Raw genomic sequence first — 15,899 nt, forward strand, 5'->3', positions numbered from 1 at the left:
AGACGCATTCATGGCACAAATATAAACAGGCGAAGTCGGTAGATTGATGGAATTTGTGAGAGCTAAACGACTGAATTATATTTTCGAGGACCCAGATGAGGCATTTCTACGGACACGGGATATATAAGCAAACACACCATCAACACATATCCAACATCCTACCCTCATTCGCCCCATCCTCATCGGTTCTTCGACCCCGACGAAAGCAACGAAACCTTACTCACAAGTTCTTCTTGATGAAGTTCAGGACAGTCTGATACCCCTTCTCATACTCCTTCACCACCTCCGGGTTATCCAAATCGCCCCTCGCCGCCATCCACCCATGGATCATCTTATCCCAAGTCTCAACATGTTTCACAACCTTCAAGTTCTTATCAAACGCCTCCACATCCTTCTTACTCTCATCCATACTGGCCAGCAGCACATGCGGGATCGTGATCTTCGCGGCGTCCTCACCACTCACACCGGCCGGGTGACACTGCACACTGACCGCCCACGGGGTGTTCTCCGCAGAAGTAAGCGAAATGATCTTCCCGCCCCAGCAGTACCCTAGCCCGACCCATTTCTCGATCTTCGGCGACGCCTTCTTGAAGCTCTCTAGGAAGCGATGTGTCTTCTCGCAGCCCGCGGGGAAGTCGCCGTGCTGCTTAAACCAGTTGCCGAGCTTGTCAGCTGTGGCAGCGGTGGGGGGGTACCATTCGAGCGGGCAGGGATCGTTGTCCCAGAAGTCGGGGACGAAGACGCGGTAGGTGGAGTCGCAGGAGAGGATGTCGGCGCCTTGGAGGGTTTGGGGGTAGTAGCCGAAGATGTCGGCTACGACGAAGATGCCGGTGGTGGCGGAGGGGGAGCCGGTGACGTCTGGGCGTGTTAGTTGGAAGGTGATAGAGGGGAGGGGACCCGGAAGGGTGGGAGAGGGACGAACAGGTCTTGATGCCGTCGATGGTCTCGTAGGTGCCCTTTGCCTTGTACTCCTTCTCGGGGACGATCGGAGGGATGGTGCAGCAGGCCTTGGAGTGCCCGGAGATCTTCTCGACGTGCTCGACGGGGGATGGCTTAGACATCGTGAGAGGTTGTTTATGAAAGTATCGAGTGTTGCGGTGGTTAATAAGTGTTGTTGGGAAGAAAGAAGGGCGGATTGGGAGTTTTATCACGGAGGAGGGGTGATGTAGACGTAATGGCAGGGCTGTGGAGAGCCGTGCGGGCCAATAACACCACATTTGGCCGGGAATGGATTTGAAGCTCGGTAGTTTGGGGTTGGTCGGGATTAAGGAGATGGAGATCAAGAGTATAGGTGGTTGGGTTTAACTGAGCTCCTCAAACGACAGGAAAGGCTCAATTCAATTACTTTATTGAGGTCTCATTGTATATAATCATATAATTGAGCTACGAGGCTGACAACATGAGTTCTCATTATTCTTTGTTCTTTTGTAGGGCTTGTTTACATTCCATGATCGTCATTACCAGCTACCAGCGTCATCATCCCAGCCGAAGAAGGAATGGTGGGGGCGGGGTAGCTAGGTCACAAATTCTAGTCACGTGATTGTTCACGTGATTATAAGGGACTGGCTCCTCGATAAGGGTCGGTCTAGCAAGGTTACGTCTTTTACATTGATAATTCGATATTAAATACGATTCCCAGGGGTTATCCGTGTTGCATTCTACTCAATTTACACATCTATCCCCCCCGTATGCAAACTAGCGACCAAACGGATAAATAGCATGGAATAAAGAATATGAAATATGGAATGGTTGGGGATTATCATCTCGGTTCCGGCCCGAAACAGGCAAACACTCCGTAAATCCATCCCTACCGTCCCAATGAGCCCCAATCCCAGCTCCAACGACGTCAACGTGCAGGAACGCGAACGCTATGAACGCCATCGGGTCGTGAATTGTCATACTGTAAACAAATTATTCCGGGGAAGGACGAGGCTCTGCTCCTCTATTATCTATCTCCTTCATTCTCTCCACTAAAGGTGTCAAAAGTGTCACTTCTTTCAGCCTAATGGTGCAGATCCGAAATAGGTAAAGCTATAGGTATAGGTAGTCCCCCTCTTTGTCTTCTTTTACTTGTTTGTCTCGCTTCGTTTGCATCTGCATCTACATCTACATATTAAGCTACATTTCAAGCTTTTATCCAAGACTTCACTCATATATCTCCTAGTCTTCTACATATACCCAAGACTAAGATCCTCTCCCCCAACCCAAAGTTCAACGAGCCAAGCCAAGCCAGATCAACAAGTTCAATCAAGCCAAACCACCACAAACCTCACTTATGGCCTCTGATCTCTTCCTCCCAGAGGCTCCCCCCCTCAGCCCAGCCTGGCTAGCCTACGAAAAGTCCAAGGGCCACGTCGAAGCCCCAAGTCCCCAAGAAGACATCACCCCCGCCGACGCCCTCCGACTCCGCCAACGCAGCTACGCCAAAACCTGTCGCGACCGCAATGAGCGTCTAACCTCCCCCACCGGCCCCTCCCACGCCCTCCTCTCCAACATCCAAACCCACCCCGACTCCACCCAATCCCCCGACGGCGCCACAATCCACCTCCGCATCTACATCCCCACGTCCCTCACACACCCCCAAGACTTCATCATCTACTACCACGGCGGCGGCCTCTGCGTCGGCGACCTCGACAGCGAGGACCTCCAGTGTCGCCGCCTCGCGAAGGATCTAGGCATCAAAGTCGTCTCAGTCGAGTACCGTCTCTTCCCCGACCACTCCCCCGACACCGCCGTCGCCGACGCCTGGGCCGCCTTCATCGGCATCGCGAAGCTGTGGAAATACAACACCGACCAGGAACCCGGCCGCGTCTACATAGTCGGCAGTTCCTCCGGGGCCCAACTCGCCGCGCAAACCGCGCAGCGCGCGCGCGGGACTCCATATCTCATCTCCGGGCTCGTCCTCCGCTGCCCCGTCACCGTCGACGCGAGTAAAGGCGGTGTCTCGATTCCGCAGCGCTACGAGGATCGCCATACCAGTTTCAGCCCGTCGTTCGGGACGAGTCTGCTCGGGTTTGACGCGGATAACCATCTCCCCATGGCGAGGGATATGCCGTTGAACGCGGAGAGTTTCGCGGGGATGCCGCCGACGTTTCTGCAGCTGTGCACGAATGATATTTTTTACAGCGATGGAGCGTGCTTTGCTGAGGCGCTGGGGGAGGCGGGGAATGAGCTCGTGACGGATGTGATGGTGGGGTGGCCGCATACGTTTTGGTTGAAGGCGCCGGAGCTGGAGGAGGCGGGGGAGGCGGATGGGAGGGTGATTGGGTGGTTGAGGCAGAGGGCTGGGGCGGAGTAGAGGGGGTAAATGGGGGCGTTTTAGATGAGATGAGATACCAAGAGTGCGATAGAGGGAGATACCATACAAGGGGCTGGCACCATTTGTAGGTGCAGAATGAGATTTGTCCGATAGCCAATGCAATTCAATCATGAATCAATCCATTCGTGTCAGAGTGCATATGTAAATAGTTTGATAACGACCATTACACTAGCTAGTTACTTCTAATTCACCGTCGTGCCGCCGTATCGCGTCATGTCCTGCTGTTATGTTCGCTCACGGAGATATCAAAAAGCGCTATCAAACCACACACCGACAGCGCCAGAATCATAACCCAGGTATCCCCCCCAAACGCCCATCACCAACCCCCCACCAACCCACCTCATCCCCTCACCCAAACCTCAACACAATCTTCCAACTCAGCGCCCTCGCCTCCCGAATCGAGCACGCAATACAATTCCTCCCCTTCCTACTCACAAGTGCATTATACCCCTTCTCCGCGCACCACGCGCGCGCCAACATCTCAAGATCGCTACCGAAGCGGCGCTTGCGCGAGACGTGCGCGCTCTGCGCCGGGTGCGCGTCTAGAGCTTCTACCTCGGGCGGGTCGGGCTCGGTGCAGTCGATGACGAAGATCTCGGTGCTGGAGGTGTGGAGGGAGAGGAGGGGGGGAGGGGCGGCGGGGGAAGCGAAGACGACGGAGGAGAGGGTGTGGCGGGAGAAATTGTAGGATTTGTGGAGGGCGTGGCCTGGGTTTGTTAGTTGCGGCTTTTTGAGAGGTCAGGGGATAGGATAATGGGCTTACCTGTGAATAAAGTGTGTGGCCCCGAGGATGTACTGTCAAGCTGTGCGGCCGGCGATCCTGGGTTTGTCGACGATTGAACTAATCGCGTGTGTAACGATGGGACGCAAGGGTGGGCAGTGACGAATTGAACGTCGTATGTGAGCGCAAAATTCATAGATTTCGTAGGTTCATCCGACGGCTTGACGGTGAATTGCAGCATGGCGGAATATGTACGGACATTGGGCTTGTCTGCAGTTTCAACACCGGGTCCATCCTCTTCGAGTGGTGAGGACTCGGCAGAGTCAAGGCCAGTAAATAGATCGAGAGATTCCAAATTTACTTCTAGGTTCACCGGATCAGGAACGTCGGCACGTGGCAGCGTGAAGTCTCCTGGGAGAATCGTCCTGGCATCTCCATCTCCGAGAACATGGGACTCGCGCTCCACTGTAGATTTCTTCCAGATACGGGCGGCATGGGGCCCTTCTTCTCCATCTGAACGAGGCTCCAATTCCACATCGACACTTACCCAGCCTTCGACAACCCCCTTTGGCTTTACAGGCGACGATAGCCAGCCCATACACTCACTCGCGCCCTTTCCGGCAGCAAGGACTCTACCAATAATGCAAGCCGTGCTCCAGAAGCTTTGCCCCGAGTACACAAAGCCGCCATAGAGATTGGCGTCGCCTCCTAACCTTGCGACTGCAACCTCGTCGTTTTCAAGCAACGTCGACATCATTAAATGGCTCAATCCCTCCCCAGGCAGAATTAGGCCCGTCAGATATGATTTCGAGAGCCACCCCGAAGGATGGAACATATTCGGCTTTCCACCCATAGACAGGCCTCTTCGGATACCTGGTCGCCCAATTCCTGCGAAATATGACGATCGCTGCGTAGTCATGGAGAGGGATGTTCCAGCCTGTGAAGCGCGGTCAGAAAGAGTGCTTCCAGTGCCGTCACTGCCCTTCTCGAGGTCGATAGCAAATTTCTCGGCAATACGCTCAGCTCCTGGCCACCTCATCTTTCGAGAGAAGCGGATCAGTCCGTTGATTTGTCTTCTCTGGCGCCTGCCTTGGAAGTCTACCGTGTGTAAGGCGATAAGGTCAAACTCTTCATGCTGAGGAGTTACAGCCTGTTTAATTGATGACAGCCACCCCGTATGTCGTTTCTCATGCTCTGGCGGCTGTTGCTCCGATGGTTGTTGGACTGACTGTGTGATCTTAATATTCTCAAGCCACAACCTGGCTAGTAAAAGCGACCATTTCACAGGTCTTGTGACATCTCTTTCGAACCTCTGTATTTCTTCCGCTGTTATAAGCCCGGGATCCTGTTGTGCGCTTCGGCTAACCGCGTCAAGTCTGACAACAAGCTCGGAAGACAATAATATCTGAAGCAGTAGCCAAAATTGCTGGCTCTCGTGTCTGTGCTCTTCTTCTTCGCCATCGACATCAACTTCCTCTTCCTGGTCAGGTTGGTAAGACGGGCCCCACAGAGTCTGCCCAAGCCTTATCCGCCATTCCACATTGCTAAAATCGACCCAGATGCCAGGCTCTGTGAGAACGCTCACTAGAGTCTCAATTTGTACGTGGAAGCTGGTGGGGTCATCGTCATCAGTGACACGCGTCGGTGGGAACGAAACTTGTGTGAAGAGTTCTGTGTACATCTCTACTGATGTCTTCGAAACCGGGGGTTTTGCGTGGTATGCTAATCCCATCTCGGTCAGTTTCGACACAACTGAAGCTTCACTTAGTGGTCTTAGCCCACGCTTCTTCCCCTTCAAAAACTTGACTCTGAGTGATTGTAGAGTCTTTTCGTCCTCATGGGGTTTGTCGTCGTGAAGCGCATCCGCAACCGCAACTTCAAGTGCGGCCTGAAACCCAACGGTCCCTCGTTCCAAGCCTTGCATACTGAGCATATTTGGCCTCTCTTTACAACGAGGGACAAAGTGTGGGGTTTTATTTTCTTTCTCTTCGGTAGCCTGTTCTACAACCGCGTCTCCTTTTTGCTTCCGAATGATGTGCGGGGTCGTGGTGACGCATCCCCAAGCTTTCTCTTCTATTTGTCCATGGTCGCTCAGATCCCGTATCTCCAATTCCTCGTTCCAAGGGAAGGCAACTGAAGGGTGCGGCGCTCCGGCATGGTGTCCCTCTGACCGGACAAAGAATTGGGGTGCTCCAGAAAAGAGTTTGTGTATATCGGAAAGGGTGAGCGGCTGGATAATGCGCTTCAGCTGTATTCCAGATTTGACGGGCTGCTTGGTCGACTCAGAGTCGTTGAATGGAGGCGGAGGAGGCAATGGCTTGTTCGGATCGGATGCGGGAGTCGCCTTTCCTTGAGTTGGTGATTGAAGGGGCGTTTGCTGTACAGAATCGCTGGTTAAAACCGTGGTCGCAAGTGGGCAGTTGGGGCTTACACACCTTATTTTGAACATCACCATCAGCTCCAGGTCGCGGACCAGTGCTGGATCGAGTTCTGCCCAAAAAGCTTCGGAAGAAGTCGCCTCTTGTTGACAATCTCCGACTGGATCTGTCCTTCTTGTTGGTGTCAACATTGGCAATATTATCGCGGGTAACGTTATCGCGGGCAGTATTATCGCTGGTCTCGACTGTTTGTGGCGGTTGTTCAGCCTTGCGCTTCGGTCTTGAGCGCTTGAGCAGCGATGAAAATGACGGCATTCTCGCTGGAATGAAGCCCTGGCTATAACTCCATTGGAAAACAATAGGGAATACGGGGATTTCAATTACTAGACAAGAAGATGAGGAGAGAGGATGACGGAAGGTAAATGAAAGAGTAGTGCCAAGACTTTGACTCCGGTCCAGAAGCGTCGACCGACGGCTCCTGCAATATATACTAGAATGACTAGAAGGTGCATACAGTATTGATTGTCATTACCCACAAAATCATAGCGGTGTATGTATCCGAAGTTTGCAGACGTAGTAATTGTAATAAGTTGATTAAATGCACCAGGCACGAACCCTTCAGTTCAGGTGGTGTCATGAAGGGAAATTCAGCCACAGAAACACGGTGAGTGAAGCCACTTAATGGTTCAAATGAGTTCCCCCCCATAAAGTTTCGTGGGGTTCGTGATGGGGGTGATATTGATTGGTGGCATATCGATATACTGTGGGCTGTGTGGGCTATTGTGGGCTGAGACCCAAATTCTGATACATGCTTACTTTGTAGGAGGATTCTTCAGCCCCAGAATCTTCAAATTACCCGTGTTCCATGTGTGTTCCATAGGATAAATAACTGTGATGCACGGTGCAAGTACTGCTAATTTGGCAAAGATGACGCGGTTACCCCCGTCCCGAAATACACCCGAGGCGTTACAGCAACTAGGGGATCTTCAGAACAGTAAAATGAGCACTACCACTACGATAAACTTCTTCTATTCCGCCTCGGCAATCGAATATTTCCTTATTCCCATTCTTCTATGGGATTTGCGTTGGTTTCACATGTCCAGACAGAGAATCTAGCAAGGCTTAATTTAGCCCCTTGCGTCGCATCACCGAAGTTCGTTCAAAAGTCAAGCAACGTAGATCAGATATAGCGAACAAATATAGCGAGCACTTACTCACGACCCCCTATATCGTTCTTGCTATAGGGCAACGAGAAGAAGTATGCATTGAAGTTTGGCAATCTTACACGTGTAAAGTAGAGTTAGAGGTATTTACCCGATTTCCTATATACAGCCTATGGCAACTATGTAAAAGAAGTCAACATCCTAGAGACGAAACTCTCAAGTCCCTTAATCCCAACCCATAACCCCCAACATCGCCTCAGCCACCCCTCAGATCCAGCGGTCTATCCGAGATTCTTCAACGTGTCAATGTAGTACGAGTACCCAATACCACTCGGCGGCTCCATGCTGTACATGTAGTCTCCCCACCATGGGCCACCACCCCACCACAAGGCGCCAACCCACGCGTCGGTGTTCTTTGCCATGTACTGAAGCATACCGGTGACGGCGGACTTGCACTGGTCGTTGGCACCACCGGCGAATTCACCGATGATTCCCTTCTTCCCGTTCGCCTTCAGCCACTCGGTCGCGGCTTGGATGCGCTCTTGGCCGATGGTGGCAGAGACGCAAGCCTCGCTCGTTCCGGATCCGTCGGAATCGAGGTATTGATGCATCTCGTAGACGATCTTGTCCGAGGGGTCAGTCAGGGCGGCGAGAGCGGTGTTGCCGGATGTGGTCCTGAGATTGTTAGTGTGGTGCTCGAAGATTCAGGGGAAAGTGGCTTACCAAGTCCAAGCGCCGCTGTAGGAGGTCCCCTCGACGAAGATGGTCTGGGAAGTGGCACCGGCGGCACGGATACCGTTGATGCAGCCCTGGTTCAGCTGAACGACGAGGTCCATGGATGGCATGTCGTGGGGCTCATTGTTGCAGTCAAAGATAACCTTTGAGTCAGATTTGAACTCAGCAGCAACAGTCTTCCACCATGCCTCGAATCCGGCAGTGTCGGTGATGACTTCTCCGTAGTACCGCGCGAAGTTGTGGGGGTCGATGATGGCGTATGCGCCCTTGCCAGTGATGTAGCTGACAATCTTCTTGAGATCGGCGAGGTAGGTTGCGTCGAGGGCTCCGGTCATTGAGTTGGGGACCAGGCGTTCCATCATCAGGGCAATGCGGAAGATGTTCATCCCATCAGCGACGAGGGTGTCGACGGTTGATCTTTGCATGGTTAGCTTGAGGTCAGGCAAGGGATTCTATATGACATACGTGACTGGCCATGTGTAGTCAGTCCCCAACACACCAGGCAGGTTCAAGTTGCCGAACTCAGCTCCAGATTCATTGACACCGAAGAACTCGAAGTTTCCGGCGCGCTTCGCCTTCTTTGGCGGGGCCGCGGTGGCCAGCGCCACTGTGCCGGCAATAACAGCGAGTTTTGAGAAATGCATTTTGATGGCTCTGCAAGATATCAGAAGCTGAGCAAGAGAGGTGGGGATAGAGGTCTTTATATACAAAATCTCCCAGCCCACTTTAGAAGCAACATAGCAAGTTTCCATCCATATGAAGACACGGGCGTTGAATCTCCATGAACGAGAGAGGCATAGTCCAAACTTATTTTACCCACGCGCGCCTCTTCCCAGGAACAAATATATTGCCCATTTGTGAATTGCAAGGCACCAGGCGCGTATGGCGTTGAAGATTGGTCAAGACTTTAAGCCATGTGGACGACGATGATATGCATGGAACAATTATATATTGCTACCCCACACCTTCGAAACGCTAACTAGAGTTGTAAGCCCAAGGTCGACATGGCTTTGGCAATGCCACTTCTCGAGTTTTAACATAACGGATGGCCTTGACCTTACCATAATAGTCAGACCCTCTCAAGAATGAAGTCCACCAAGAACTATCATCTCCACGAATCTTCCAGGAGAAATAGAAACATGAATCCAATGTTTACTCGTTGTCTTCACTTTAAACGCCACGATCCGGGGAAAGCTAGGGATTAATTGCCGGCGTACGGGAGGGATCGGCAGTTATGCGGATGTGATATTGCCCCAGTCGCCTTTTTCCCGGTTTCAAGATTGTCCATCATTTCCATTTCCCATCACTACGATTTCAAGCTTCGCAGGAGTAAGCCACAAAAGGCTTCTACAATAGATTAAAGTGATAGATTAAACTGGGCGTGATGCTAGTACGGAGTGTTTTCTTCCGTTATAAATCAGTATGGACAATCATCTCACTATGTAGGTAATCAGGTAACGTACAATGCGAAATAATTTGCACTTATACTGGTCATCTATCTCAAGGGGATGCCATGTCATGGAGATAGCGACTCCAGACTGTATGCATGTCCGTCGCAGTTCAGCCGCTGCGTGGCGATATAAATTCAATTGGGATATCGGCAGTATGACGACGAGACAGGCATACTCCGAATTTCGCACAGTACCGTTGCCACCGCACCCAACAGCCGACATGAAACCCGATCCATCAGGCCGAGTCTTAGTTATAAGGACCCCTCTTATGACGTAACTCGGTGAAGGATTAACAGGCACGTCACGGCCCGGCGGGGCGTATTCATGCCGCAAGACCCGCTTCGGCGAAGCGTCATCACCAGCCCACAGGGTCCATTCAGGTCCATTTATATGTCTGACAACATCCCTCCAGTATAAGAACGTGGATCCCACCGATATATCCCGAAGATCAAAGCTGCGGATACTGGGGTAAGTCTGACGCGCATATCTAGGTAACTAGCGACTGTCAGAACTTGAAACATAAACCCCTCATTGTTCGTATCGTAGGCCGCCCCGGGCGGCAGCAAGAAGGTTCAGAAAGCTTATACCATGGGAATATCATTTATTTGCCAATGACGTCGATTGCGGGGTTCTCTGTTTGCTTCACTGCGCCTGCCTTGTTATACGCCCTTCGCTGTCATGTGCCAGAAACCGGCAATTACAAAGAAACACAGCCTCGCGATGGCGGCGTTTACGAAACGCCGACTGTGAATCAAAACTAGATCCTACGGAGGCTCAGCTCTCTCAAAGACACCATATCTTAACCTACAATCCTATCCTACTCCCCCACAACCTTTCTTGCGTATAAAACCCCACCAGTAGACCTCACAGATACAACACCGTTCCATCAAAATCAACGCCAAGATGCCTTTCTTCAAATCCAAAACCGCAGACGCCGACACAGTCCCCGAGGAGAAATGGATCCCCTACCGCGAGAACGGCGAGGTGAAGTACATGCGCGCCTCCGAAGCGCAAGACTCCGGGTCCTCAGGCGGCGCCCTGCGACACTCCAAGCCCAGCGCCTGGGGAAACATGGTCGCGCCCGTCGGCTTCGTTGCGCAGGCGCCGCAGCTGCTGCAGGAGAAGTACACGGACGAGAGCATAATCGTTGCGATCATCACGAATGTTGTGCCTGCGCAGAAACCTACGGTTGTGGAGGGGTAAGTTGTTCTCCGCCTTGTGTTTGGGTGGGGATGTTTGTGCTAACAAGGGGTCGGGTGGGTAGGAAGAAATCGTTTATGGGTAAATTCAAGAAGGATAAAGAGCCTTCTACTACTAAGGCGGTGCGGATGCCGAGACGGGAGTATAAGAAGTTCTTTGCGAAGGATAAGGATGGGAAGTATATTGGGACGGAGCCGCAGAGGGAGTGGACGCAGGAGGAGCTGGAGGATGAGTTTGGGCAGTATCAGAAGGAGGTTTGAGCGTGGGGTTGACATCCCTTTTACGACTTTTTACTCGTTGATGGTACTACGATTATGATTATCCTTATGATGCATATCTATGGTTATCGAAGATTTTGTTGATTTAGCAACAATTCAAATTCGTGCGTTTTGATGATATTTGACTGCAACATTCCGACAAACATCTCAATTCGGGCATACAAACATCCACCAACGTGTATTAATTGCGGGAGCGAGCATAGTCATATTGAAAACACGACCCAAAGCCTCATATAAACACACAATAAGCCATACATACATTATCCCACCTATTAATTCCCTACTCATCATACTCCAGCGTCAGCGTCGTCGGGATCGGCGACTCATTAGCATTAGAATCCAGATAGTGCCTCATCTTCACCCCCGCAAACTCATGTTCCACAATCGAAAAGTGCCCCTGTCGTCCATTCGCCCTCCTCAAATTCTTCAACTTAAACACCTCCTTCAGCGTCGCCGCGAGCGACGCCCCAACCAACCTCGCGCCGAAGCAGAAGTGCAGCCCGTGGCCGAGGAGGATGTAATCCTTGAACGGGCGGTGGGGGTTCAGCTTCTCGGGGTTGGGGAACTGGATCGGGTCCATGGCCGCCTTGGAAGTGGCGACCAGGATGGTGTGGCCGGCCTTGATGCTGATGGGGCCGCGAGAGCCGTCCATGATTGTGACGTCCTTGGAGGCGACGCGGGGGAGGCCGGGGACGACACCAGCGTGGCGCATACCCTCGAATACGAAACCCTGGAGTTCTCTCTCGGATGCGGCGTCGTCTTTGTGGGATAGCTCGATAATGCGGTCCTTGTACTCTTCGTATCCCTCGCTGAGGTAGAGATCGATGAGTAGGGAGGCTTGTTGGGTCAGGTTACCAGCAACTGGAGCTCCCATACCGATACAGTCGCCTACAAGATCACCAATAGGCAGCTTGGAGTCGTTGAGGGCGTGGTAGATTCTGTCAGCATCCGGGCCAACCTCGAACGCACTGCCCTTGGCGAGCCAGTCAACAATGCCTTCCTTGAAGCCTTGCTGGGTCTTCAGGTGGGCCTCGAAGATCGCTCTAAGGGCAGGGGCAGCCTTCATGGCACCCTCTCTCAACTTCCACTCATTTGCGGGAATGATGTTGAAGCTCTGGTACATGAAAAGGACAAGGTAAATCATGAACAGCTCTGGGACAGACATCAGGCCGTGTGGTGTGTGCTTCGTCTTGAGGGGAATGGCGAATCGCTCCGCAAGCCAAAGGATGGGGGTAACGTTGGTGACATCGCGGACAATATCAATCGACCTCCTCTTGCTCGAGTATTTCAACGACTTCTCCTTAATAAGCCTAGAGACATTGGTCCTGAAGAACTTTGTGAGGTTCGCCTCGAAGCCCTCTTCAAAAAAAACCTTGTGGAGAATGCTAGAGCGGGTGTCGTGGCGCTTAGCATCATCCCAGCCGATCATGAAATCGTGTCCATCGGTACACTTGCGGATTGCCGCCTGGTACATAACACGGAAGTTCTCACGGTCCTCGAATACCTTCTTGCAGCCCTCGTGTGTGTGAATGCCAAGGACAACCTTGTCGCTAGCAGGTCTATCCAGGTCGTATTGGTCAATGACCTTGTTACCCTTCAGGATACCCTTTGCTGCGACCGGGGTATAGAAGGGAAGGAGGACGTATGTAGACGTTCCCGTCCAAGCACCAGGAAGGGCATTGAACAGCAGATTAGGTAACATGCCGCCGTATGCTCCAGGTGGGATGGCACCGAGTTTGGCGAATCCCCAGTTGGTCAGGGTGGTGCTGTTGAAATCGTAGCTGAGGAATCGGTCTCCACGGACGAGCGCAACGGCGTCATCGAGGATACCACGGCCCGTTGTGTGACCAGGGCAGACACCACTACCAGGCATAGCCGGCTTGGTGACTTCGGCCATGAGCCCAGGGTATAATTCAAGGTTCTCAATGTGGCCATACAGGAGCTCAGCAGCTCTGGCTGTCTCCTTGTCCGGGTTCCAGTCCTCAAAGTCCTCGTACGGCTTCAAGTTGAGGTAACGACGGAATCTATCACAAATTTTAGTATGGGGTAACTGTGCCCACCTCCATGGAATAACTCACTCGTTCATCGTGCAAACATTAAACATCTCTCTCGCCTGCAGCTGTCCCATGATATCAACAATCTTCAAACTAGCGGGAGTGCCGTGTGCACCAAAGGCGTGGGCTGGCTCTTCGATACAATCCTTGATAATCTCCGCAAGGTCGACGTCGTTGAATCTTCCATCTGGCCCACGCTGGAGACCGCCAAACGTCCACTCCTTTGGCGGAGTAGACATGAGCTTGTGCCCCTCGGTCATCATGACCTTCTTGAAATCTGCAGCGCTGACATCGTCAATCGACTGGAGATCTGGGATGTGCCTGCGTATAACGTCTTCCATCCACTTGTCATCAGCGGCGCTGAGGGCCGCGTGCCAATGGTAGAGGACGGCGAATTCTACGGAGACCACATTTCCGGAGCCTCGCTCAAGTCGCTGTCCGCCATTCTTGATCTCACCACCGAGGTCTAGAGACCAGACCGAATCGGCCCGTGGGGTGTTGAGAATGGCCGCAACGTAATCCTTTAGCACCACCGACGCAAAGAAGCCTACATTGATGTTACGGGTAAGCTGGAAAAGATCCTCATCTTGCCTAAAATGCACATGTTAAGATATGTTCCATAAATGCCCGAGAATAAGAAGCTTACCAAGCCTTCTGCTCGTCATCAAGGCTGGCCCAGTCCTTGTACTTGCCGCCCTCGTTAACTGACAGCAGGTTCTCCGCAATATGGTTGTGGTTTCTCGAGAACATCAACAGGACGGCCACTACACCTGGTGGCATCATCATGATTCTCTCCGACGCCAATGAGTCGGGGAAAATCCTTCCTTGCTCATAGGTTCTCACGCGCTTCTGCTCGTTTGCGTTATTTCCGTAAATAGTGCTCAGATCAACGTAGCTCGAGGTCTCGTTGATCAATGGGTTAGTTCGCGAGGTTTGGAAGCACTCGTGGATGACAACCGTGGCGAAGGAGAAGAACAGCCTGTTCAGCCCAGAGGGGTGCTCGCGGAAAGGTCCCGTTCTCTTCAAGAGCTGGTCAAAAACAAGCTCTGGGTCTGGGAGATTAGGTCCCTTAGGCTTCATGGGAGGTACGCTGCGGGAATATGGCGACCCGGCCTTGCCCATCTCTGGGATCCACGGGTTGTTGCCGCTGCCGTCAGGCTGTCTGTAGCGGGCTGTTGGGCCAGCGGTTGTGGGAGGAGGATGTGGCAGGTCTTTCCACAGCATGCCAATGAAGTTATTGGAGATGGTCTCACTGAGGCCGCTGTTGGTTGGGAGGGATTGGAGCATGGCGACGCCCTTCTCTAATAACAGATCCTTATCGTCCATAGGCTCTCCCGACGCAAGAGTGGTGATGGCCTCCGCCACTGTCCTTGTGTTCTTGAGACCAAGGTGTGTGAGATCATGAATGATGGAGGTCTTCTCCTCCATGGGCCTCCCGTACGCCTGCTCGTCTGTCTTGCCATCGGGGGCGCGAGAAGGCTTCCTCCGAATTGAGCCCAGCAGTGTCTTGAACTGACTAGGAGCCATTGCGAGATTAGGGTTGAGGCAATGAACCTCGATTTGATATTAGGGAGTTTAGATGACGGATAATAGTAAAGAGGAAAGGAAGAGGGTTTAGAGAAGCTTCAGATGGACTTGGGGAGAGAGAAGGAGAAATGGTCAGGTTGAGGGAGAGAAGAAATGAAGGTGGCAGGGTCTGAGGATGCGCCTTGGGGACTGCGCTGATTGGGGGATGGAAGGGGGTTCATTGATGGGAAGGCGGGAGGAGGGGGGGAGCTTCAAAGATCGGCAGGTGATGCGGTGACGGGGTGACGAGGTGGGGACGGAGTTTGCATGGATGGTGCAGATGCAATGCAGATGCGGACGCGGAAGCAGATGCAGACGAACCAGGGCTTGTGACAGTCACTGGTAGAGAGAATTGGTGGTGTCAAGTACTGACAAAACACAGGACAGGGCAGGAAGGCCTGTAGCACGATGAGCAGCGTGAGCAGCATTAAAAACGTGAGCAACGCGAGCAAGATGAAGTGAGATGCTCATAGTGGCTGGCTGAGGCGGCTGTGTAGTCAGCACTGTATAGTACTCACTATATTGTGCTTACTTTAACACAGTTAGACACAGTCATATCACACCGTCATACTAGACACAGTAAGACTTTGTGCTGGCTGAAAGCGGCGAGGAGCGAGGCTATTCGACGGCATGGTGGTGTGGTGGAGTGTGGTGGTGGTGTTACACATATTTGATAGCCCTAGCAGAGTCGTCCAGCATTGTGAAAATACGACCGGGGTGATTTCTATTAGAGACTTTTTTATTGGATAGGGAGTATTGGGAGCAGCAGCAAGGGGGTTTCATTTGGGAAGGGACGCTGAAGGTTTGTAGCACCACTAACCCTACTTGTACTCCGTGTATTCTTTCCGTATTCTTTCCGTGTACAGTACTCTCCGTCGAGTATACTCGGTATAAATCGCCTACTAGAGTATATATTGTGCTCACAATGTGGTTTGTGTCTCTGCAAACCCTTGAACAGTGCTACAACTCAGTATTACAATTACACCGCTGAGACTGACTCCGGTGGAGATACCGAGCTAGAGCTGTGCTTGGCC

At 52.2% G+C, this 15,899-nt stretch overlaps 6 protein-coding genes across 6 annotated transcripts; 2 read left to right on the forward strand and 4 right to left on the reverse strand.

Annotated features, from left to right (window-relative positions):
• Window positions 1–36: 36 nt before the first annotated feature.
• Window positions 37–1,427, reverse strand: VE01_04572 (uncharacterized protein). Its single transcript, XM_018274043.2, has 2 exons — window positions 923–1,427; window positions 37–858 (listed from the first exon to the last, which is right to left on the reverse strand). The coding sequence occupies exons 1-2, from the start codon at window positions 1,215–1,217 to the stop codon at window positions 221–223; spliced, it is 933 nt and encodes a 310-aa protein (XP_018131250.2). The 5' UTR covers window positions 1,218–1,427; the 3' UTR covers window positions 37–220.
• Window positions 1,428–1,867: 440 nt separating this feature from the next.
• VE01_04573 (uncharacterized protein) lies at window positions 1,868–3,519 on the forward strand. Its single transcript, XM_018274044.2, has 2 exons — window positions 1,868–2,043; window positions 2,165–3,519. The coding sequence occupies exon 2, from the start codon at window positions 2,276–2,278 to the stop codon at window positions 3,296–3,298; it is 1,023 nt and encodes a 340-aa protein (XP_018131249.1). The 5' UTR covers window positions 1,868–2,043; window positions 2,165–2,275; the 3' UTR covers window positions 3,299–3,519.
• VE01_04574 (uncharacterized protein) lies at window positions 3,481–7,054 on the reverse strand. The gene is made up of 3 exons (XM_018274045.2): window positions 6,476–7,054; window positions 4,083–6,417; window positions 3,481–4,026 (listed from the first exon to the last, which is right to left on the reverse strand). Exons 1-3 carry the CDS (start codon window positions 6,731–6,733, stop codon window positions 3,668–3,670), a joined length of 2,952 nt encoding a protein of 983 aa, XP_018131347.1. The 5' UTR covers window positions 6,734–7,054; the 3' UTR covers window positions 3,481–3,667.
• A 677-nt stretch (window positions 7,055–7,731) lies between these two features.
• Window positions 7,732–10,639, reverse strand: VE01_04575 (uncharacterized protein). Its single transcript, XM_018274046.2, has 6 exons — window positions 9,780–10,639; window positions 9,378–9,720; window positions 9,025–9,291; window positions 8,782–8,970; window positions 8,305–8,733; window positions 7,732–8,256 (listed from the first exon to the last, which is right to left on the reverse strand). The coding sequence occupies exons 3-6, from the start codon at window positions 9,066–9,068 to the stop codon at window positions 7,863–7,865; spliced, it is 1,056 nt and encodes a 351-aa protein (XP_018131244.2). The 5' UTR covers window positions 9,069–9,291; window positions 9,378–9,720; window positions 9,780–10,639; the 3' UTR covers window positions 7,732–7,862.
• VE01_04576 (uncharacterized protein) lies at window positions 10,197–11,363 on the forward strand. Its single transcript, XM_018274047.2, has 2 exons — window positions 10,197–10,966; window positions 11,032–11,363. Exons 1-2 carry the CDS (start codon window positions 10,671–10,673, stop codon window positions 11,225–11,227), a joined length of 492 nt encoding a protein of 163 aa, XP_018131246.1. The 5' UTR covers window positions 10,197–10,670; the 3' UTR covers window positions 11,228–11,363.
• VE01_04577 (uncharacterized protein) lies at window positions 11,274–15,488 on the reverse strand. Its single transcript, XM_018274048.2, has 3 exons — window positions 13,946–15,488; window positions 13,324–13,890; window positions 11,274–13,269 (listed from the first exon to the last, which is right to left on the reverse strand). Exons 1-3 carry the CDS (start codon window positions 14,824–14,826, stop codon window positions 11,526–11,528), a joined length of 3,192 nt encoding a protein of 1,063 aa, XP_018131245.1. The 5' UTR covers window positions 14,827–15,488; the 3' UTR covers window positions 11,274–11,525.
• Window positions 15,489–15,899: the final 411 nt, after the last annotated feature.

Source organism: Pseudogymnoascus verrucosus, assembly GCF_001662655.1.
Source record: "Pseudogymnoascus verrucosus strain UAMH 10579 unplaced genomic scaffold scaffold_16, whole genome shotgun sequence".
Classification (NCBI taxonomy): domain Eukaryota; kingdom Fungi; phylum Ascomycota; class Leotiomycetes; order Thelebolales; family Thelebolaceae; genus Pseudogymnoascus; species Pseudogymnoascus verrucosus.

Excerpts from the sequence above, each read along its gene's own strand:
- VE01_04574 (XM_018274045.2), bottom strand. The coding sequence starts at position 6,733 with ATGCCGTCATTTTCATCGCTGCTCAAGCGCTCAAGACCGAAGCGCAAG. Across the intron at positions 6,418-6,475 it reads ATGGTGATGTTCAAAATAAG|CAAACGCCCCTTCAATCACC; the intron begins GTGTGTAAGCCC and ends GATTCTGTACAG. Across the intron at positions 4,027-4,082 it reads GCCACACACTTTATTCACAG|GCCACGCCCTCCACAAATCC; the intron begins GTAAGCCCATTA and ends TAACAAACCCAG.
- VE01_04575 (XM_018274046.2), bottom strand. The coding sequence starts at position 9,068 with ATGGAAACTTGCTATGTTGCTTCTAAAGTGGGCTGGGAGATTTT. Across the intron at positions 8,971-9,024 it reads AAAGTGGGCTGGGAGATTTT|AGCCATCAAAATGCATTTCT; the intron begins GTATATAAAGAC and ends GATATCTTGCAG. Across the intron at positions 8,257-8,304 it reads TACAGCGGCGCTTGGACTTG|GACCACATCCGGCAACACCG; the intron begins GTAAGCCACTTT and ends TAACAATCTCAG.
- VE01_04573 (XM_018274044.2), top strand. The coding sequence starts at position 2,276 with ATGGCCTCTGATCTCTTCCTCCCAGAGGCTCCCCCCCTCAGCCCAGCC.
- VE01_04572 (XM_018274043.2), bottom strand. The coding sequence starts at position 1,217 with ATGTGGTGTTATTGGCCCGCACGGCTCTCCACAGCCCTGCCATTACGT. Across the intron at positions 859-922 it reads CATCGACGGCATCAAGACCT|ACGTCACCGGCTCCCCCTCC; the intron begins GTTCGTCCCTCT and ends TAACACGCCCAG.
- VE01_04577 (XM_018274048.2), bottom strand. The coding sequence starts at position 14,826 with ATGGCTCCTAGTCAGTTCAAGACACTGCTGGGCTCAATTCGGAGGAAG. Across the intron at positions 13,891-13,945 it reads GATGACGAGCAGAAGGCTTG|GCAAGATGAGGATCTTTTCC; the intron begins GTAAGCTTCTTA and ends TGTGCATTTTAG. Across the intron at positions 13,270-13,323 it reads AATGTTTGCACGATGAACGA|ATTCCGTCGTTACCTCAACT; the intron begins GTGAGTTATTCC and ends AATTTGTGATAG.
- VE01_04576 (XM_018274047.2), top strand. The coding sequence starts at position 10,671 with ATGCCTTTCTTCAAATCCAAAACCGCAGACGCCGACACAGTCCCCGAG. Across the intron at positions 10,967-11,031 it reads AAACCTACGGTTGTGGAGGG|GAAGAAATCGTTTATGGGTA; the intron begins GTAAGTTGTTCT and ends TCGGGTGGGTAG.